Raw genomic sequence first — 17,976 nt, forward strand, 5'->3', positions numbered from 1 at the left:
AGCAAATGGCACCATTAACAAACTAAAAAGGCTGAAAAATGCCCAAACTAGAAATTATTACCATTCAGACAACACTATACAGCATGAGTGATAGGGTGGCCTAGGGTGAAGCATACAGTTACCTTGAGAAACCTAAGGAAGAGCTGGCCAGGCGTAAGGACTTCTTGATTCACTAAACTATCAGGATTGTCCTCCATGCACTCTCCTCTGGCTAAAGCAAAGAGCTTCCGGGTCATGAAGCAGAGCTTATAAAACTTTTCAGTATTGGTGCTCAAGTGGATACAGATGCACTGGCTGCAAAACAGAAGAAAAACCTTTAAAGCAACTTAAGCTGTCAATCCTACATAATTTTCTTTTCTTTCTCTCTTTTTTTCTCTTTCTTTCTTTCCTTTTCTTTTTTTTTCTTTGCTTTTCTCTTCTTTTCTCTTTCTTTCTTTCCTTGTTGGTCCTGGGGCTTGAACTCGGCCTGGGCACTGTCCCGCAGCTTTTCAGCTCAAGGCAAGTCCTCTATCACTTGAGCCACTTCCCCTTTTCTGAGTGGTTTATTGGAGATGAGTCTCATGGACTTTTCCTGCCCGAGCTGGCTTTGAACCGGAATCCTCAGATCTCAACTTCTTAAGTAGCTAGGATTATAGGTATGAGCACCAGCACCTGGTTTACATAATTTTCTTAATGACCAAGGTCTCAAATTCATGTTTACTTTTCATTTTTACAGGCAGCATTGCCAAAACAACAAAATAATATCACAAAGCCTAGAGCTGTGTTAGAATATGTAAGCAAGTGGCCATGGCAGTCATTTCTTACTAGAATTATGTAAAATTAGGACCTCAGTTTCTTAGCTACACTGGCCATTATCTCAAATGCTCAGTACAAGTTGGGCAGCACCAGTCTGGAGCAGGGTTCCTTTCATAATTTTTTTTATATAGTGATTATACATGACAAAGTCCTTGTTTTGGGGAAATGAAGTGGCATGATACCTGCAACTTTCAAACAATACAGAAAGAATCAAACAACACAAAGGAATAAAGTAAATGTAATAAAAGAGAGAACATTAGTTACTATAAGTGGTCAATCACCTATCTGGATGTTGTTCTAGAAGTCTGAAATTATTTCAAAATAAAAGAAGCAAAATAAAATAAGCTAGCATAACAAGAAAGGTAAACATGGCCTCAGAGAAAAAAGTAGCCCCTGCCGACAGAGATCAGGTATACGCTGAGTTCTAGATGATGCATCAACACAAACTACAATCCATGCAAAGGACCACTGACAACCCTCAACCCAAACCCTAACTAAAACCCAGGCCCGGCACACATACTTAAATAGAAACTCGGCAGCTTGTTCATTAGGGTACCAGTCAGGAAGATTGAGTTTTACTCTGAAGCATTCTCCTAGATAGTTAAGGACCTGCTTTTGTGTGGAACAACCCTCTTCCATCACAATCCTTAACATCTGAGAAACAGAATTCCTAAAGAAAGAGTCATCCTCTTTTCCTTTGATGAGCTCCTGGAAAATCTGATAATCAGAAAAGCTGACAAGTGCCTAGAACAGAGAGAAAAAAAAGCTTTCTTTTAAATTGTCTGTAAATAATCACTAAATATATTATTCACTTAGTTACCATTCTCTCCTCTAATGATTTTTAAATCCCACCAAAATTAGCTTCCATTATTGCCAAATTTAACTCTCCAAAATATATGACAGCCAGACACTAGGATGACCCTACTGATCCTTGCCTCCTGGTATTCAATTTGGTTTTTTTTGTTTGTTTTGTTTTTTGCCAGTCCTGGGGCCTGAACTCAGGACCTGGACACTGTCCCCGAGCTTCTTTTGCTCAAGGCTAACATGCTACCACTTGAGTCACAGTGCCACGTGTGGCTTTTTCTGTGTATATGGTACTGAGGAATCGAACCCAGGGCTTCATGCATGCTAGGCAAGTACTCTACCACTAAGCCACCTTCCCAGCCCTGATATTCAATTTGTATAGTCTCTTCCCACACCAAATTACACATGGCCTGAGACCCAAAAATATAACGGAAAAGGTAATGTGAGATTCTCAGGTCTATGTCATTAAGGGCCCTGTGGCTTCCACCTTGTTTGTTAGCCAACTCCTGACAAGAGATGGCTGAAAGAAACAAAGACCTCCTACCAAAACCCAGCAATGAGTTACCAGTCAGGTGACCTCTGTCTGGTCAAGTCTTCAGTCACCAACATCATCTCACTGTGACTTTCTGAAATTCCATGCCATAAGTCTAAATAAAATGAAGTCATACTGGGTGCCGGTGGCTCACACTTATAATCCTAGCCACTCAGTAGGCTGAGATCTGAGGATCGTGGTTCAAAGCCAGGCCGGGCAAGAAAATCTGTGAGGCCTTTATCTCCACTTAACCATGAGAAAACTGGATGTGGCACTGTGGCTCAAGTGGTAGAGCACTCACCTTGAGCTGAAGAGCTCAGGGAGAGTGCCCAGGCCCAGAGTTCAAGCCCCAGGACTGACAAAAAAAAAAAAAAATCAAGTCACTTCCCAATTAGTCACTAACAGAAACTGTGGTGATTGATTGGCTGACTGATTCAAATGGATACTTTAAGCCAATGACTTTTAAGGCAATTTGTTATGAAGCAGTAGACAATTAGAATGGATACTTTTAATTATTTGTTTATTCACGGCAGGTCCTTCCTATATTAATTACCCAGGCTGTCCTCAAATTTCACTATCCTCCATCCTCAGCCTGAGTAGCTGGAGTTACAGGAATTATTACCACAGGCCAACCGGCATGCATTAAACAGAAAACCCAGTCCATTTGCAATGATACTGTCTCCAATTAATCTCTTCATAACATAAAAAATATCAAAAGTCATACCTTAAGTGCAAATCCCAAAGGAAGAAAAAACAGTTCTTTCCGGTAAATAAAGTTCAATGTAACAGTACCATTTTCCACATAGTGAAGATTCATATTGACAGCAGAATGCTCCTCTCTTACACAGTACATAGAGACTCCTACCGAAACAAACGGCAAAAAGAGAGAAACTACAATTATTTACTCTCCTAAACATAACTCATGTCAAATCAGTGTATGTAGCCAAGATGGCAACCAAAAGTCTCTATACTATACCAAATACCCCTCTCCTGTTATAAAACTAAAACAAAACCACCAAAGCTATCGATTTAACCAAGCTACCAAGTTTCCTCCAGGCCAAGTTCCATGGCTCATAGCCCTTTATATTCCCAGCATCTTTGCACTCCTACCCCCTTGGAGTCTGTCAAGAGATTCCAATGAAGAATGGCAAAACTTCAGGTATAAAGACTGCTAAGACACACTGTATCAATTGAAGCAAAAGAATAAATAAGTAGGTATTTTTACATGTTGCCATATCATTTTTCTTTTATTAATTGTTGGTCATGAGGCCTGAACTCTGGACCTGGGTGCTGTCCCTCAGCTCTTCAGCTCAAGGCTAATGCTCAACCACTTGAGCCACAGCACCACTTCTGGTTTTCTGGTGGTTTATTGGAAATAAGAGTCTCACAGACTTTCTTGCCTGAGTTGGCTTTGAACCTCGATTCTCAGATCTCAGCCTCCTGAGTAGTGGCACAGTGCCACTTCTGGTTTTCTAGTGGTTTATTGGAGATGAGAGTCTCACGGACTTTCCTGCCTGTGCTGTCTTTGAGCCACGATCCTCAGATCCCAGCCTCCTGAGTAGCTAGGATTACAGACGTAAGCCATCAGCACCTGGCTAAACAATTCTTAATATTGAGATAAGAATTTCACCATTAGTTGTTGACAAACATGACACCTAGAAAAATGGTATGGCAGCCAGGCACCTATGGCTCATGCCTATAATCCTAGCTACTCAGGAGGCTGAGATCTGAGAATCGAGGTTCAAAGCCAACTCAGGCAAGAAAGTCTGTGAGTCTCTTATTTCCAATAAACCACCAGAAAACCAAAGTTCAGGCCTCATGACCAACAATTAATAAAAGAAAAATGATATGGCAACATGTAAAAATACCTACTTATTTATTCTTTTGCTTCAATTGATACAGTGTGTCTTAGCGCTCTAAGCTATATTCCCAGCTTCTAAAGTATCTTCAACATATGGTACTTTCAACTCACTATGGTTTTATTACAGCAAAACCTGTGTAAATGCACATGTGAGATCTCGGCACTAAAAATCTACTCTTAATAAATTCCAAAAAACAATAGTCTTATTAACAATGTGACCACATTGTACACTGTAGCACAGAATACACCCATCCTATAACTGGAAATTTGGATCCTTTTCCCAACATCTCTTCATTTCTTCCCCTACTTCTACAATCAATCTTATAAACAAAAATACTAATTTAAAAAAACACAAAAATTATGTAAGAGAAAAATATTAAAGATTCTCTATGGATACCATCTCCTTAAGAAAAAAAAATGCTTCTCAATTTTTCTAAAAGAATCTCAAATGTTCACTGATACTTACCAAAGTGAGTATAACCAGGGCCTCTGCTTTTCCATTTTGGTCTTACCAGTGCAAGGGGAAAATTCCTCCGAGGCATAATCAACATTCGGATAACTTTTTCAATGCCATTGATAATAAAATAGCCTCCCATTTCCTGCCAAAGAGATGGATAATGTGTTAGACGAAAGCACCTGAGTAACAGTACACATGGGTGAAAAGGAGTACTGATCCCTTCTTAGAAAAGAGTACAGAGGTGTATGGATCAGCAGCTTTCTTAAACACAAAAGCCAGGCCCTTGCATCATAGGAGGGAAGCACTCTTTAAAGGGTACTTCCATCTACCAGAAGGTTCAAATTAACCGGTCTCCTGAGCCCCTGAAGTGATTTCTATCTTCCAGTGACAACAAAAAGACTTCCTCTAAAGAGAAGTCTAAAGATGAAAATGATAACCATTTTGTTCCTATATGGTTTCTCAAACAAGTTAAAAAAACCTGACTGTATGAAAGCTTTGCACACAAGAAATTTAGAATCACTAAATAAAGAAAAATCTCTTCAACAGTTTCTGGCCAGTTGTATTTCTTTAATAAATGGAGTTTCTGGACTGGGAAGGTGGCTCAGTGGTAGAGCACTTGCCTTGCATGCTCGAGGCCCTGGGTTCGATTCCTCAGCACCACCTAAGAAAAAAGCCGGAAGTGGCGCTGTGACTTAAGTGGTAGAGCGCTAGCCTTGAGCTGAAGAGCTGAGGGACAGTGCCCAGGCCCAGAGTTCAGGCCACACGACCGGACCCAAAAAAATAAAATAAATAAATAAATAAATAAAAAAATGGAGTTTCTCTTTATTAACTGCCTGTTACAGTATTTAATCCTTGTAAGATTGAAGAGGAAGGGCTGGGAATGTGGCTTTCTGGTAGAGTGCTTGCCTAGCATGCATGAAGTCCTGGGTTCAGTTCTTCAGTACCACATAAACAGAAAAAGTTGGAAATGGCAGTGGGGCTCAAGTGGTAGATTGCTAGCCTTGAGCAAAAGAAGCTGAGGGACATATCTAAGCTGAGTTCAAGCCCCAAACAAATAACAGGGCTGGGATGTAGCTCAGTGGCAAAGCATTTACCTACCAAATACAACACCCTGGGTTCAATCCCCAGTATCAAAAAAGAAAAAGACAAAAAAAAAAAAAAAAAAAAAGCCCAGGAGTGACAAAGAAAAAAAAAGAGTAAGGAGGAAGACAGCCGTTAGGCCTTTTTTTTTTTGGTCGGTCGTGGAGCTTGAACTCTGGGCCCGTATGCTGCCCCTCAGCTCTTCAGCTCAAGGGTAGCACTCTACCTCTTGAGCTACAGCACAACTTCCGGCCTATTCTGTTTATGTGTGCTAAGGAATCAAACCTAGGGCCTCATGCATTCCAGGCAAGAAATCTACCACTCTTCCCAGCCCTGTTAGGTCTATTTTCAGCAGAGGGAAACAGGCTTGGGGAGATTAAACTTTGCAAAGCCACACAACTTGAAAGTGGAAGGGCTGAGTTGTTACATCTGTTTCTGACACCAAACTGTCTTCCCAAGGCATCACAGTCTTCCTGTGACTGACAAGGGCTGGACATCCTGATTACTTCAACTCCACATTCCAAAGTACCCAGCACTGAAAGAAACAAGGGGCAAAGAAGATGCTCACCACATCTACTGTTGAAAGACATGCACTCCTGACAATAGTTTGAAGGTTAAAAACAAAACCAAAACGCACACACATACAAAACTTTCGTTTCCCTTAGCAGTATGTTTCTTATTTTATAATCTGGAAAATTAGGGCTTTGAGTAGAGCTTGGTTGAGTCAGACTTAGCATTTTCAAGGCCCTGAGTTCAATCTCTACGAGGAGAAAGGAAATCAAAAGAAAATCTACCAGTTCTTCCTCTAAAACAATATTCTCTAGAAACTTACAGCCACTTTTTTCATTTTGCTGTCTCAGCCATGTGCAGTATGCAGACAAGATGTTAACACTTCACACAACCTATACAGAAATAGGAGCAATGATGGCGAAATCAGCCTGCCAGATGAGCTTCTGGCTTTCTTGTTCCCACCCCAAGCCTTCACTACTGTTTCCCAGCCCAATCTCTGCCCTTACCTCTGCCTCCTCATGATGCTCAATGAGGGCTTGTGGAGAAAGCCCATGTAAGTTGCAAACCTTAGACTTCACCATAATGGGAACATAGCCAAGAAACTGTTTAATGACTCCTTTTGTGATTCCATTCACTGCCCAGCTGATATCAGCCTACATAAAAGGAAAAAGAAAAAAATTACTTAAAGTATCTGAACCTGCAAAAACAAATGAGTATTTTACTTATTTTAAATTGTGATTGTTGGCATTACTGGGGCTCGAACTCAGGGCTGCTAGGCAGGTGGCTCTACCCCTTGAGTAATGCCCCCATTAAGCCTTCTGTACAGCTGAAATGACAGGCATGTGCAACCACATCCAGCTTATTTGACTAGACAGGTTCTGTGGATATATTACCTGGGCTGGCCTCAAATCACAGTCCTCTTGATCTCTTGCTTCCCAAACAGCTAGGGCTAATGAGTATTTTAAAGTGAGGACTAGCAAAAATTTAGAAGGTGGGATCTCTTAGATGACAGCATTAAGAAAGCAGAATTCGCAGATATACCTTATTAGGCCTCATCTCAAAAGTGTACAGACAGCCATGTAATGTGACAGGTACTTACTGTCAGCTTCCCACGGTAGGTACTCCTCCGGCCTCGGCATTCTGCTGGATAAACGTTGAGCTCTTTGCAGATGGTACCTTTTGGAACCGTTGGTGGACTGATGACAGCATCCACAATAGTAAGAGAGATCCGTTCATCTTTGAAAGCAAATTCAAAGGGAGGGATAGCCTGAAATAAGATTCACATTATTTAACAGCTTGCATGACCAAGGTACTTTTTCTCTAAGACTCTTACAAATCCCATGTGTTATACAGCACTAGTCATTATGCTGGTGCTATGCGCATCCAAAATGGACAGTTTAGGTTACATCTAATCCCCTCCTAACTTCAGCAAGCACTTAACTACTATAATGTTAACTATTCAACTGTACACTATATGTCAGATTCTATGTTAAGCTGTGAAGAAGTGCCATGTCTAAACCAAGTACTGATCCTCTGCAGAGCAAAGCAAACAGACTGCTGCTAATACAGAAAGAATTGGGAAACATCCTTCTCATTTAGTAACAGTCTAAAGCTATTGTCTGTGTACGTACATGAGCGTGTACATGTGTATGTGTATATGTGGGGGGGGGGGGGGTTGGGGGTTGCTTTTTTTTTTTTTGCCACTCCTGGAGCTTGAACTCAGGCCTGGGCACTGTCCCTAAGGTTCTTTCACTCAACACTAGCACTCTACCACTTGAGCCACAGTGCTACTTCTGGCTTTTTGTTTATGAGGTACTGAGGAATTGAACACAGGGCTTCATACATGCTAGGCAAGCACTCTACCACTAAGCCACATTCCCAGTCCTCTTGCTCGGCTTTCTCACTTATGGCTGGTACTCTACCACTTGAACCCTACCTCTACTTTAGTCTTGTTGCTGGTTAAATGGTGATGAGTCTTTGCTTGGACTAACTTCCAAACTTGATTTCCAGATCTCATCCTCCTGAGTAACTAGGATTTAGGTGTGAGCAACTAGCATTCAGCTCCAAGGCTTGTTTAAAACATTTTTTTAGCCGGGCACCGGTGGCTCACGCCTGTAATCCTAGCTACTCAGGAGGCTGAGATCTGAGGATCGCAGTTCAAAGCCAGCCCAGGCAAGAAAGTCCGTGAAACTCTTATCTCCAATAAACCACCAGAAAACCAGAAGTGGCGCTGTAGCTCAAGTGGTAGAGTGCTAGCCTTGAGCTGAAGAACTGAGGGACAGTGCTCAGGCCCAGAGTTTAAGCCCCACGACCGATAAAATAAATAAAATAAAATAAAACAAAACATTTGAGGAGGGGCAGTACTAGAATTTGAATTCAGAGTTTTGAGCTTGCTAGACAGGTGCCACCATGCTACCAACCTTTTGTGCTCTTTGTTTTTTATTTTTTTTTTGTGCCAGTCGACTGTCCCTGAGCTTTTGTACTGGAGGCGAATGCTCTACCACTTGATCCATAAGCTCTACTTCCATCTTTTTTGGTGGTTAACTGGATGTAAGAGTCTCACGGACTTTCCTGCCCAAGCTGGCTTCAAACCATGATCCTCAGATCTCAGCAATCTGAAAATCTAGGATTACAGGCATAAGCTATTAGTTCCTAGTGATTTTCTTTTGTACATTGTAAAGCAATCTTTCTTTGACCGTCTCCCAAAGCTAGATTCTTCTGTCCTTATGTTGATAAACCACAGCACTAATTAACTTTGTGTGTGTGTGTGTGTGTGCGCGCGCGCACACACCGCCAGTACTGGGGTTAAACTCAGGGCCTGGACACTGTCCCTCAGCTTCTTTTGCTCAAGGCTAGCACTCTATCACTTGAGCCATAGCACTATTTCCGGCTTTTTCTGTTTATGTGGTACTGAGGAATTCAATTCATTGGCAAACACTCCACCACTAAGCCACATTCCCAGCCCCTAACTAACTTTTAATTGCATATAGTTTTTCTTATAGACACAATCCCAAAAGACTCCAGAGACCATATAGAAAGCCCTCATAACTCTTTTTTTTTTCCTATCCTAGGGCTTGAATTCAGGCCTGGTCACTGTCCCCAAGCTTCTTTTGCTCAATGCTAGCACTCTACCTCTTAAGTGACGGTGCCACTTCTGGCTTTTTCTGTTTATGTATGTGGTACTGAGGAATTGAACTCAGCACTTCATACATGCCAGGCAAGCACTCTATCACTAAGCCACATTCCCAGCCCATGCCTCCATAACTCTTGCCTTTCTCAAAAACCGTATTGATCTTCAAAGAAACCTAATAACTCCAATATATGCAGGTGTTACACTAGCACTGAAATTCCTCCACATTATCTGTATTTCTCATAACACAAAGTTTACTCAATTAAGCCACAGGGAGGAATGCACTCTTAAACTCTTCTAATTTTACATTTTCTTTTCTTTTCTTTCTTTCTTTCTTTCTTTTTTTTTTTTTGCTGGTCCTGGGGCTTCAACTCAGGGCGTGGGTACTATCCCTGATCCTCTTTGTGCTCAAGGCTAGTACTCTACTACTTGAGCCACAGTGCCATTTCTGGCTTTTTCTGGAGATAAGTCTCACAGACAGTGGCGCTGTGGCTCAAGTGGTAGAGCGTTAGCCTTGAGCTGAAGGGCTGAGGAACAGTACCTAGGCTCAGAGTTCAAGCCCCAAAAATGACAAAAATAAATAAATAATAAAAAAAATAAAATAAAAATAAAGAGTCTCACAGACTTTCTTGCACAGGTAGCTTTTGAAAAGCAATCCTAAAATCCCAGCCTCTTGAGTAGCTAGGATTATAGGTATGAGCCACCAACGCCTGTCCAATTTTACATTTTCTAAACACTCAGGTTAGCTGTTCTTCCCAGGAGCTCCCTCAGTAGACTATACAACTCTTGGCAAAGCAATTCTCAAGAGTACTGGCCTTGCCTGGCGCTGGTGGCTCACGCCTGTAATCCTAGCTACTCAGGAGACTGAGATCTGAGGATCGCAGTTCAAAGCCAGCCCAGGCAGCAAAGTCCGTGAAACTCTTATCTCCAATAAACCACTCAGAAAACGGGAAGTGGCACTGTGGCTCAAGTGGTAGAGCGCTAGCCTTGAGCTGAAGAGCTGAGGGGCAGCGCCCAGGCACAGAGTTCAAGCCCCATGACCTACAAAAAAAAAAGAAAGAAAAGAAAAAGGGACAGGGGCTGGGAATGCTGAGAGACACTGAAGATGCTAATTGAACACCCTTACTCCATACCCTTACCTAATCTTGGCAATGGTTTCACTGTATTTATACAATACCAATGCATACTCTTTAGTGTAGTATACTATTTACCAAATATATGTACAATCTAGAAATTAAATACACCAAATGAAGTTGAAATATAGCAATAAGCATTTCCTGACCAATCATTCTTCCATAGAAGTGATTCACAGAAAGACTCATGTGGTTTACTAAGGTGGAAATCCACTTAGAACACTGCCTCCCCACCCTCAAAACCCCTCCCTCAAATTTTCAATTTGGTCCTATCCAACCTTCTTCCCACCCCACAAGAATTTCAGTCCAGCAGGCTCAAGCCTGTAATCCTGGCTACTGAGAAGGCACCGACCACTAGGACTCATCCCTATCTTCCTCAACGCCTATGTAATTAATTCCTCATCCCCAGGTGCCAGTAGTCCTAGCTACGCAAGAGAGGCTGAGATCTGTGGATCCAGGTTCAAAGCCAAGCTTGGCAAAAAAGTCCATGAGACTCTCACCCCCAAAAGCCAGAAGTGTAGCTGTGCTCAAGTGGTACAGCGTTGGTCTTGAACCAAAATCTCAGGAACAGTCCCAAGGCCCTGAGTATGATAGACATTTGTCCATCAATTCAGAACTTTTTGAGATAGTTTTGGAAAGTAAGATTTCAAGTGATCTACAGGCGTGTATGTTGTGAATAGCTGGGAGCACATCCCAAATGGAATACATCGTCACTCGGCACCCAGAAACTGTCCTACCAAAAAAATCCAAATTACCACTCAATCTTCCCTTAGTCTACTCGCCTCCAAGCTGCACATCTGCTATTCCCTCCAGTCTCCGCCCAGCACCAGGACTGAGCCCAAGTATTGGTGACCTCCCGGCCACCTCTCTGGGACCTTGAGCCCCGTCCAGCCCAGGCCTCACCTCACCAGTCCTGCACTCACCTCTCTGCACCCCCAGCTGTCCCTCATGTACCCCGCAGCACGCGCAGCCGCCGTGGCGAAGGTCGCGCGCTCACCTGCACCGCGTGGCTGAGCCCCTCCTGCACCGCGTAGTTGAAGGAGTCCACATGAGCACGTGTCAGGTCCTGCAACGCCGCCTTCTGCTGCTCTGGCGGGAGCCGGTAAGAGGGGTCCGTCAAGTGCTTTAAGCTAGGTCCACTGGGCAAGTTCCTCCACCGGCCTCCAGAATCCATGGCAGCCCGCTCCCGGGACACCGGCAATGGCCCGACACGCGCGAGGAGCAATGGCTGGAGTCCTGGCCCCGCGGCCTGCTGGGAAATGTAGTTTCCTCTAGTTTGGCCCGCCCTCAGTGCTTTCATCTAATCCGGTCGGCTTGGAACTGAAACTGTGGCTTAAGTGGGCCGGCTGAAACAGAAGGGCCAAACGGGGCGGGTCCTCCAGGTTCCTCCTCCCGAGGCAGACTCCTTCTCTGCAAATTGAAGGCTCATCAAAGGTGCAAACCTCTGTGTGGCCTCTGTGACCTCAATCGCTCAATGAAGATGGAGAATGAGCGCTGTCTTCAGAGTTTCCCTTCTATTTCCCCTAACTGTCTTGCCATCCCATACTGATGGCAAACCCAGGGAACATTCGGGGGGAAGTCTTGACTTCGGTGACAAGCAGACCTTGAGCTCCAGGCTTTGTGCTCTCTATCCAGCTCCACCGCTGAAGCTGCTCAATGATGGCCACGAAGTGGGTAGATCATGCAAGCCTGCTACCCCCATCTTCTGGGCCGAATTTTTTTTTTTTTTTTTTTTTTGGTGCCGGTCCTGGTGAACAGGAAAAATTACTCAAAGCAGTCCCCAGTTTAGCATGCCCTTGACAACAGGAGATTATTTAGAGACTAACTGACTGTTGCTTAAACAAAAGATAGCCAACTGATTTTGCTTCTGTAAATAGGTTTCTCGCCAAAAGCTTCCCACACAACCCTGTAGCCTGACCCCCTGCATGACCCCATAAAAACCCTGTAACCCTGAGAAGAACACGTGGACACAGTCTCGTACAGGAACAGCATTTTATTGCCAGCCAAGGATGATAAACCTACCCTGCGGGAGGGGGAGAAATGGCATCTGTCCCTATTCGGGGCTAGAGGCAGCTAGGTCTGGTGAGAGTGTGCAGACCTATCCTGCGAGAGTTCTCTTTTCTTTGTGAAGGGCAAGGTAGAGTTCAGATCTGGGTGGAGGGTATTCCACTGATGCAGCTGGGCGCTGGAGATACTAGCTGCTCAGAGAAGTGAAGAGAGGGGCTGAGGATCTGAGATGGAGAGCATGCTCACTTTCCAGTGTGAGCTTCTCTGGGTTTGCTGGATAAAATAAACCCGGGCCTGATGCTGTGCCCAAGCATTTTTTTCCTCAAGGCTAGTGCTCTACCACTTAAGGTGCAGCTCTCCAGTTTTTTGGTGGTTAATTGGAGATAAGAGTCTCACCAATGTTCTTGCCTGGGCTGGCTTTGAACTGCAATTTTCATGTCTCAGCCTCCTGACTAGCTAAGATTATAAACCTGAGCCACCAAGACCATCTGGACTGAAATTCTTGTGGGGTGGGAAGAGGGTCAGGCTCAAATGGTAAAGTTGATGGGAGAAGCGCAGTGTTCCAAGTGAATTTCCATCTTATTAAGACTCATTGTGTCTTTCTGTGAATCATTTATTTCTTCAGAATAATGGTTGGTCAAGAAATGCTTACTGAAGGATTGACCCCTACCCTATTGTCCCAGGCCCATACAGATGCCAGGCAAAATCCTAGGTATGTGTGAACGTGTGTGAAGTGCAGGCATGGCAATCCACCTAAACCCAGCTGTAAACATCCCATTGTGGGCCCAACTGAAAGTCCCTCACCTTCCTTGACCTAGTGGCTTTTTCATTAACCTCTGCCTCCTTGCTCAGACCTTTTATAAAAACCCAGCTTCTGTCCCAACTCTCTGGCACAACCTCCAAACCCGCGTGAAGATCTGTACCCCTCGCTGTTCCTCAATAAACAATCCTCACCTGTTGATGATCAAGTCCAGCCTATTCCTTTTCTCCTCCATTTTCCTAACACTTACTATTATCTTTTAACTTGATCTTGTGTATTTAAAGAGCTGTGTCATACACATATTTGGTATATAATACATTACACATATTTAAAGTGTATTTAAAGTGTTAACACTGGCAAATTGGAGATACAGGATGAAACCAACACCAAAATTAAGACAATGAGTAAACCCATCACTTCTCAAAGTGTCCCCTAGCTCCTTAGGAATCCCTCCCTCCAAACAACTCAACTTTTACTACCAGCAAAGTAAGTATAAGCTCTGCCACAGGCCATGCAGCCCCAATTCAGACACCTCCCTATCTCTTGGCTAAGGTGCCACCCCGTATCTGTAACCTAGGTAACTGGCACACCTGGAAGCAGTGACCTTCCCCACCCCAACCCCTCCCCACCCCCTTACATCCTGGGCCCACCCCTGGCTTTCCATCTGACTGTAGGAAGGACCCAGGCCCTGAGGTCACATTCAGCTCCAATGTGGCCATACCTTTCCCCCACCTGGCCACATCTCTTCATGCCCCTGGCCTAGATAAGTCCTGGCCTGGGGGTGGTTCTCCAGTTTTGGCCACGCCTCTCCACTGTGCTCCACCGGGGCAGCAATTCGGTAAACAAACTTATTTTCCTTCCTGAATAGCGAATGCTGTTGTCTTCATCGGCTACCTAATGAAACCTACCTACTTAATATACCTTACAGTAAGGAGACCAGGTCTATGCTTCCTCTAGATGGTTTGCTTTTAGCACTTTAGCACTTCTATTAGGTTTAAGTGTCCTCATCTGGTTTGCTTTGTTTATGTATAACACTTTTGTTGGGTTTAATTCCACACACCTTATGTGGTTTTGGCCTATATAAGCTTTGTGCTAACTGCTTTCAGAGCTGCTGGTCTTTGAGACAGGAGTCTGTCAGCAGTCCTCCAGCTCTCCAATAAAGGCTCACAATTTGGTCTTTTAAGTGGCTCTATTTCTAATGCCTTGCAACACTTGGGCTGGGAATTTTCATGTATGCAAACCTTTCAGAGACGTTAGCGCTTTTTTGGGGGGGGGCAGGGGGGGGAGTCAGTCGTGGGGCTTGAACTCGGCCTGGGCACTGTCTGTCCCTCAGCTCTTCAGCTCAAGGTTAGGACTCTACCACTTGAGCCACAGTGCCACTTTCGGTTTTCTTGTGGTTTATTGGAGATAAGAATCTCACAGAATCTCACAGACTTTCCTGCCTGGGTTGGCTTTGAACTGAGATCTTCAGTATTGCAGGCGTGAGCCACCGGCGCCCAGCTAGGACTCTGGGCATTTATACACAGTGAGAGCAAAGGAGGATATTTTTAGGAAAAGAAAACAAAGGTGCAATACCTAGCTGCATCTGATCATATAAAATAATAGCTATCAAAATGAACTCCAGGAAATAGAAATGAGGTTTTTGTTTTTTTGTCTTTTTGTGCATTTGTCTGTCTTTGGAAGGGGAAGGGGGTCACAGAAACAGAGGGACTAAGGGTGAACAAATGCAGCTGTGGTACTCACTAGACGATATGTTGAGAATGAACTATATAACTTGTGGGTGGTGATAGAAGGAAAAATGTGGAAGAGGGCGAGGACATTGTCCAAAAAGAAATGTACTCTTTACCTGACATGTAATTGTAACCCCTCTGTACATCATCTTTATAATAATTAAAGACTTAGGCTTGGAATGTGCCTTAGTAGTAGAGTGTTTGCCTACATGCATGAAGCCCTCGGATAGATTCCTCAGTAACACATAAACAGAAAAAGCCAGAAGTGGCACCGTGGCTCAAATGGGGTAGAGTGCTAGCCTTGAGCAACAGAAGCTCAGGGATTTTGCCCAGACCCTGCGTTCAAGCCCCAGGACTGGCAAGAAAAAAAGAAATCATAGAATGGAATTTCTGTTGTAAACTAAAATTACATTTAATTTTTGAGGATCAGTGAAACTTTTACAAATAAGCTGTATGATTTTATAAACCCCCTAATAACACATAAGGATTCCAGTTTCTTTATATCCTTACCAGTAACTGAAATTGCTTACCTTTTCCTTACAACCACCTTATTACATGTATGGTAGTCTTGAATCATTGTTTTTGTGCTGGTCCTGGGGCTTCAACTCAGAGTCAGGGGGGCTGAGTCTGAGTCTGAGCTTCTTTTGCTCAAGGCTAGAGCTCTATGGTATCAAAATAATTACAGGGATGGGTTGAGATGCATAAAGGTATTTACTTACTGGAACCTTACTTCCAAGATTACATCACTCACTGCATTATCACACACTTAACCAAATCCTACCCCACGTTCATCCTGTCTGTGCCAGGATGCCTCACCTGCTACTTCACTTGGTCCGAGGTTGGGTCACACTTGGGTCAGGGCTGCTTGGTGGTTCTGTGGTATGTCTGGAGAGAGAGCCTAACCCTGCACCCAGTGGTGACTTAGCCTCAATTCTTTCTGTTTTTAAGCTGCTAGTTGTAGCCTGACATCCAATCATCTTTTTTTTTTTTTTCTGTCGGTCATGGGGCTTGAGCTCTGGGCTTGGGCACTGTCCCTGCACTCTTCAGCTCAAGGTGAGTGCTCTACCGCTTGAGCCACAGCGCCACTTCCGGTTTTCTAGTGGTTTATTGGAAATAGGAGTCTCATGGACTTTCCTGCCCAGGCTGGCTTTGAACTGCGATCCTCAGATCTCAGCCCCCTGAGTAGCTAGGATTACAGGTGTGAGCCACCGGCACCCGGCCATCCAATCATCTTTAAGGTATGTTCCAGTTCTAAACACCGTTAGTGCCAGTTCATTTGCATACCTCAGACCATACTGAGTCCAGGGTTTGTTCACATTTCTAACTAACTAATGCTCCTAACATCTACCACTTTTGCCAAAGCACCATTTCTGGCTTTTTTTGTGTGTGCATGATTAATTAGAGTCTCACAGATTTTTCTGCCCTGGTTGGCTTTAAATCAAGATCCTCAGATCTAAGCCTCCTGTGTAACTAGGATTACAAACATGAGTCACCAGTGCTCAGCTTCGAATCACAGTTTTGATTTTCATTTCCCTACTGACCAGTGATGGTCAGTATTTTTTTATGAGTCAACTGTTGCTTACCTTTGAAGAAATATAGAGACACTGTCCATTTTAAAGTTGACTTGACTTTTTACAAATCCCCCAATAACATGTAAGGATTCCAATTTCTTTCTATCCTTACTAGTAGCTGTGTCTATCTTTTCATTACAACCACCTTATTACATGTATGGTAGTCTCGGATCATTGTGTGTTTTTGTGCTGGTCCTGGGGCTTGACTTCTGGGACTGGACGCTGTCTCTGAGCTTCTTTTGCTCAAGGCGAGCTGTACTCTCATTTCCAGCTTTTTAAAGTAGTTTATTGGAGATAAGAGTCTCACAGACTTCCTGCCTGGGCTGGCTTCGAACCACAATCCTCAGATCTCAGCCTCTCTTGAGTAGATAGCACTATAGGATTATAGGCATGAAGCATCAGTGCCCCGCTTGACTTGTCTTTTTATTGTTGACTTGTAATAGTTCTTTATATAGTCTTCCCATCATTCTTAAGCATGCAGTTTACACGTTTTCCCATATCATAGGTTGTCTGTTTTTCTCATGGTGTCCTTTGAATCAAAACAAGTTTTTGATGAAGTTTCCAAAAAAAGTTTTGAACTGAAGTCTTTCCCCCTGTTAGTATTATAATCCCCCAGACCTAAGCTCCTTCCTGCCCTAGAGTTCCAGCCATACAGCTCTCTGCCCAGACCTTCCCACGCATGCACTTACCTCACTTCCGCCCTTACTTCCTCCCCCAGACCTGCCTGCCACCTGGATAGGAGTAGATGCCTTGTACTCCCTCTCCCAGGTAGATATGGCCCCTCTAATAAACCTTACAATAATCTGTCTCCTGTGTCTGCTTGCCTCTGCGTGGTCCCCTGGCATGATTGTGAAGGATTCTTTTTTTTTGGTCGTGGGGCTTGAACTCAGCCTGGATGCTGTCCCTCAGCTCTTCAGCTCAAGGCTAGTGCTCTACCACTTGAGCCACAGTGCCACTTCTGGTTTTCTAAGTGGTTTACTGGAGATAAGAGTCTCAAGGACTTTCCTGCCTGGGCTGACTTTGAACAGAGATCCTCAGATCTCAGCCTCCTGAGTAGCTAGGATTAGAGGCTTGAGGAAACAGTGCCCGGCTTCCTTTATTTTTATCGGTCATGGGGTTTGAACTCTGGACCTGGACACTCCCTCAGCTCTTCAGCTCAAGGTTAGTGCTCTACCACTTGAACCACAGCATCACTTCTGGCTTTTTCTGTTTATGTGGTGCTAAGGAATCAAACCCTGGGCCTCATACATATGAGGCAAGCACTCTACCACTGAACTACTTTCCCAGCACCTCTCAGTTTAGTAAGCATTTTTAGGTAGCTGGATAAAGTCTTTATGTAATATAGGTCCAACAACTGGGCTTCTTCAGGACAGTTTCTACTTTCTACCTTTCTCTCTGTATGGGCTGTACCTTACTTGTCCTTTTCATGTCCCATAATTAATAAAAACACTGGGAAATCTTAATATGAGGCTAATTTGGGAACTAGTTACAGGGTTGTGGTTTGCTTGGTGACTTTCCTAAGCTAAAGCTGTACAGCCTATGTTTTTGGTCTATGTTTGTCTACTGAATTCTCTGCTTATGACTGAACAGAAATTTTCTGAGATGC

The 17,976-nt window shown here is 43.7% G+C and overlaps 2 protein-coding genes across 2 annotated transcripts in view; both read right to left on the reverse strand.

Annotated features, from left to right (window-relative positions):
* Positions 1 to 11,486, reverse strand: part of Polr1b (RNA polymerase I subunit B) — a 30,858-nt gene extending 19,372 nt beyond the window's left edge. The window contains exons 1-7 of the mRNA XM_042695526.1: positions 11,300 to 11,486; positions 7,139 to 7,306; positions 6,546 to 6,692; positions 4,459 to 4,591; positions 2,856 to 2,992; positions 1,316 to 1,539; positions 123 to 294 (exon numbers count right to left, since the gene is read on the reverse strand). Coding sequence (XP_042551460.1) covers positions 123 to 294; positions 1,316 to 1,539; positions 2,856 to 2,992; positions 4,459 to 4,591; positions 6,546 to 6,692; positions 7,139 to 7,306; positions 11,300 to 11,476 — 1,158 coding nt within the window. The 5' untranslated portion in view covers positions 11,477 to 11,486. The remainder of the gene's footprint in view (positions 1 to 122; positions 295 to 1,315; positions 1,540 to 2,855; positions 2,993 to 4,458; positions 4,592 to 6,545; positions 6,693 to 7,138; positions 7,307 to 11,299) is intronic.
* A 5,144-nt stretch (positions 11,487 to 16,630) lies between these two features.
* Positions 16,631 to 17,976, reverse strand: part of Ttl (tubulin tyrosine ligase) — a 47,744-nt gene continuing 46,398 nt past the window's right edge. The window contains exon 8 of the transcript XR_006149928.1: positions 16,631 to 16,641. The gene's annotated coding sequence lies outside the window, so the exon portion shown is untranslated. The remainder of the gene's footprint in view (positions 16,642 to 17,976) is intronic.

This window comes from Dipodomys spectabilis, unplaced genomic scaffold (genome assembly GCF_019054845.1).
Source record: "Dipodomys spectabilis isolate Male_0828 unplaced genomic scaffold, ASM1905484v1 ptg000187l, whole genome shotgun sequence".
Lineage (NCBI taxonomy): Eukaryota > Metazoa > Chordata > Mammalia > Rodentia > Heteromyidae > Dipodomys > Dipodomys spectabilis.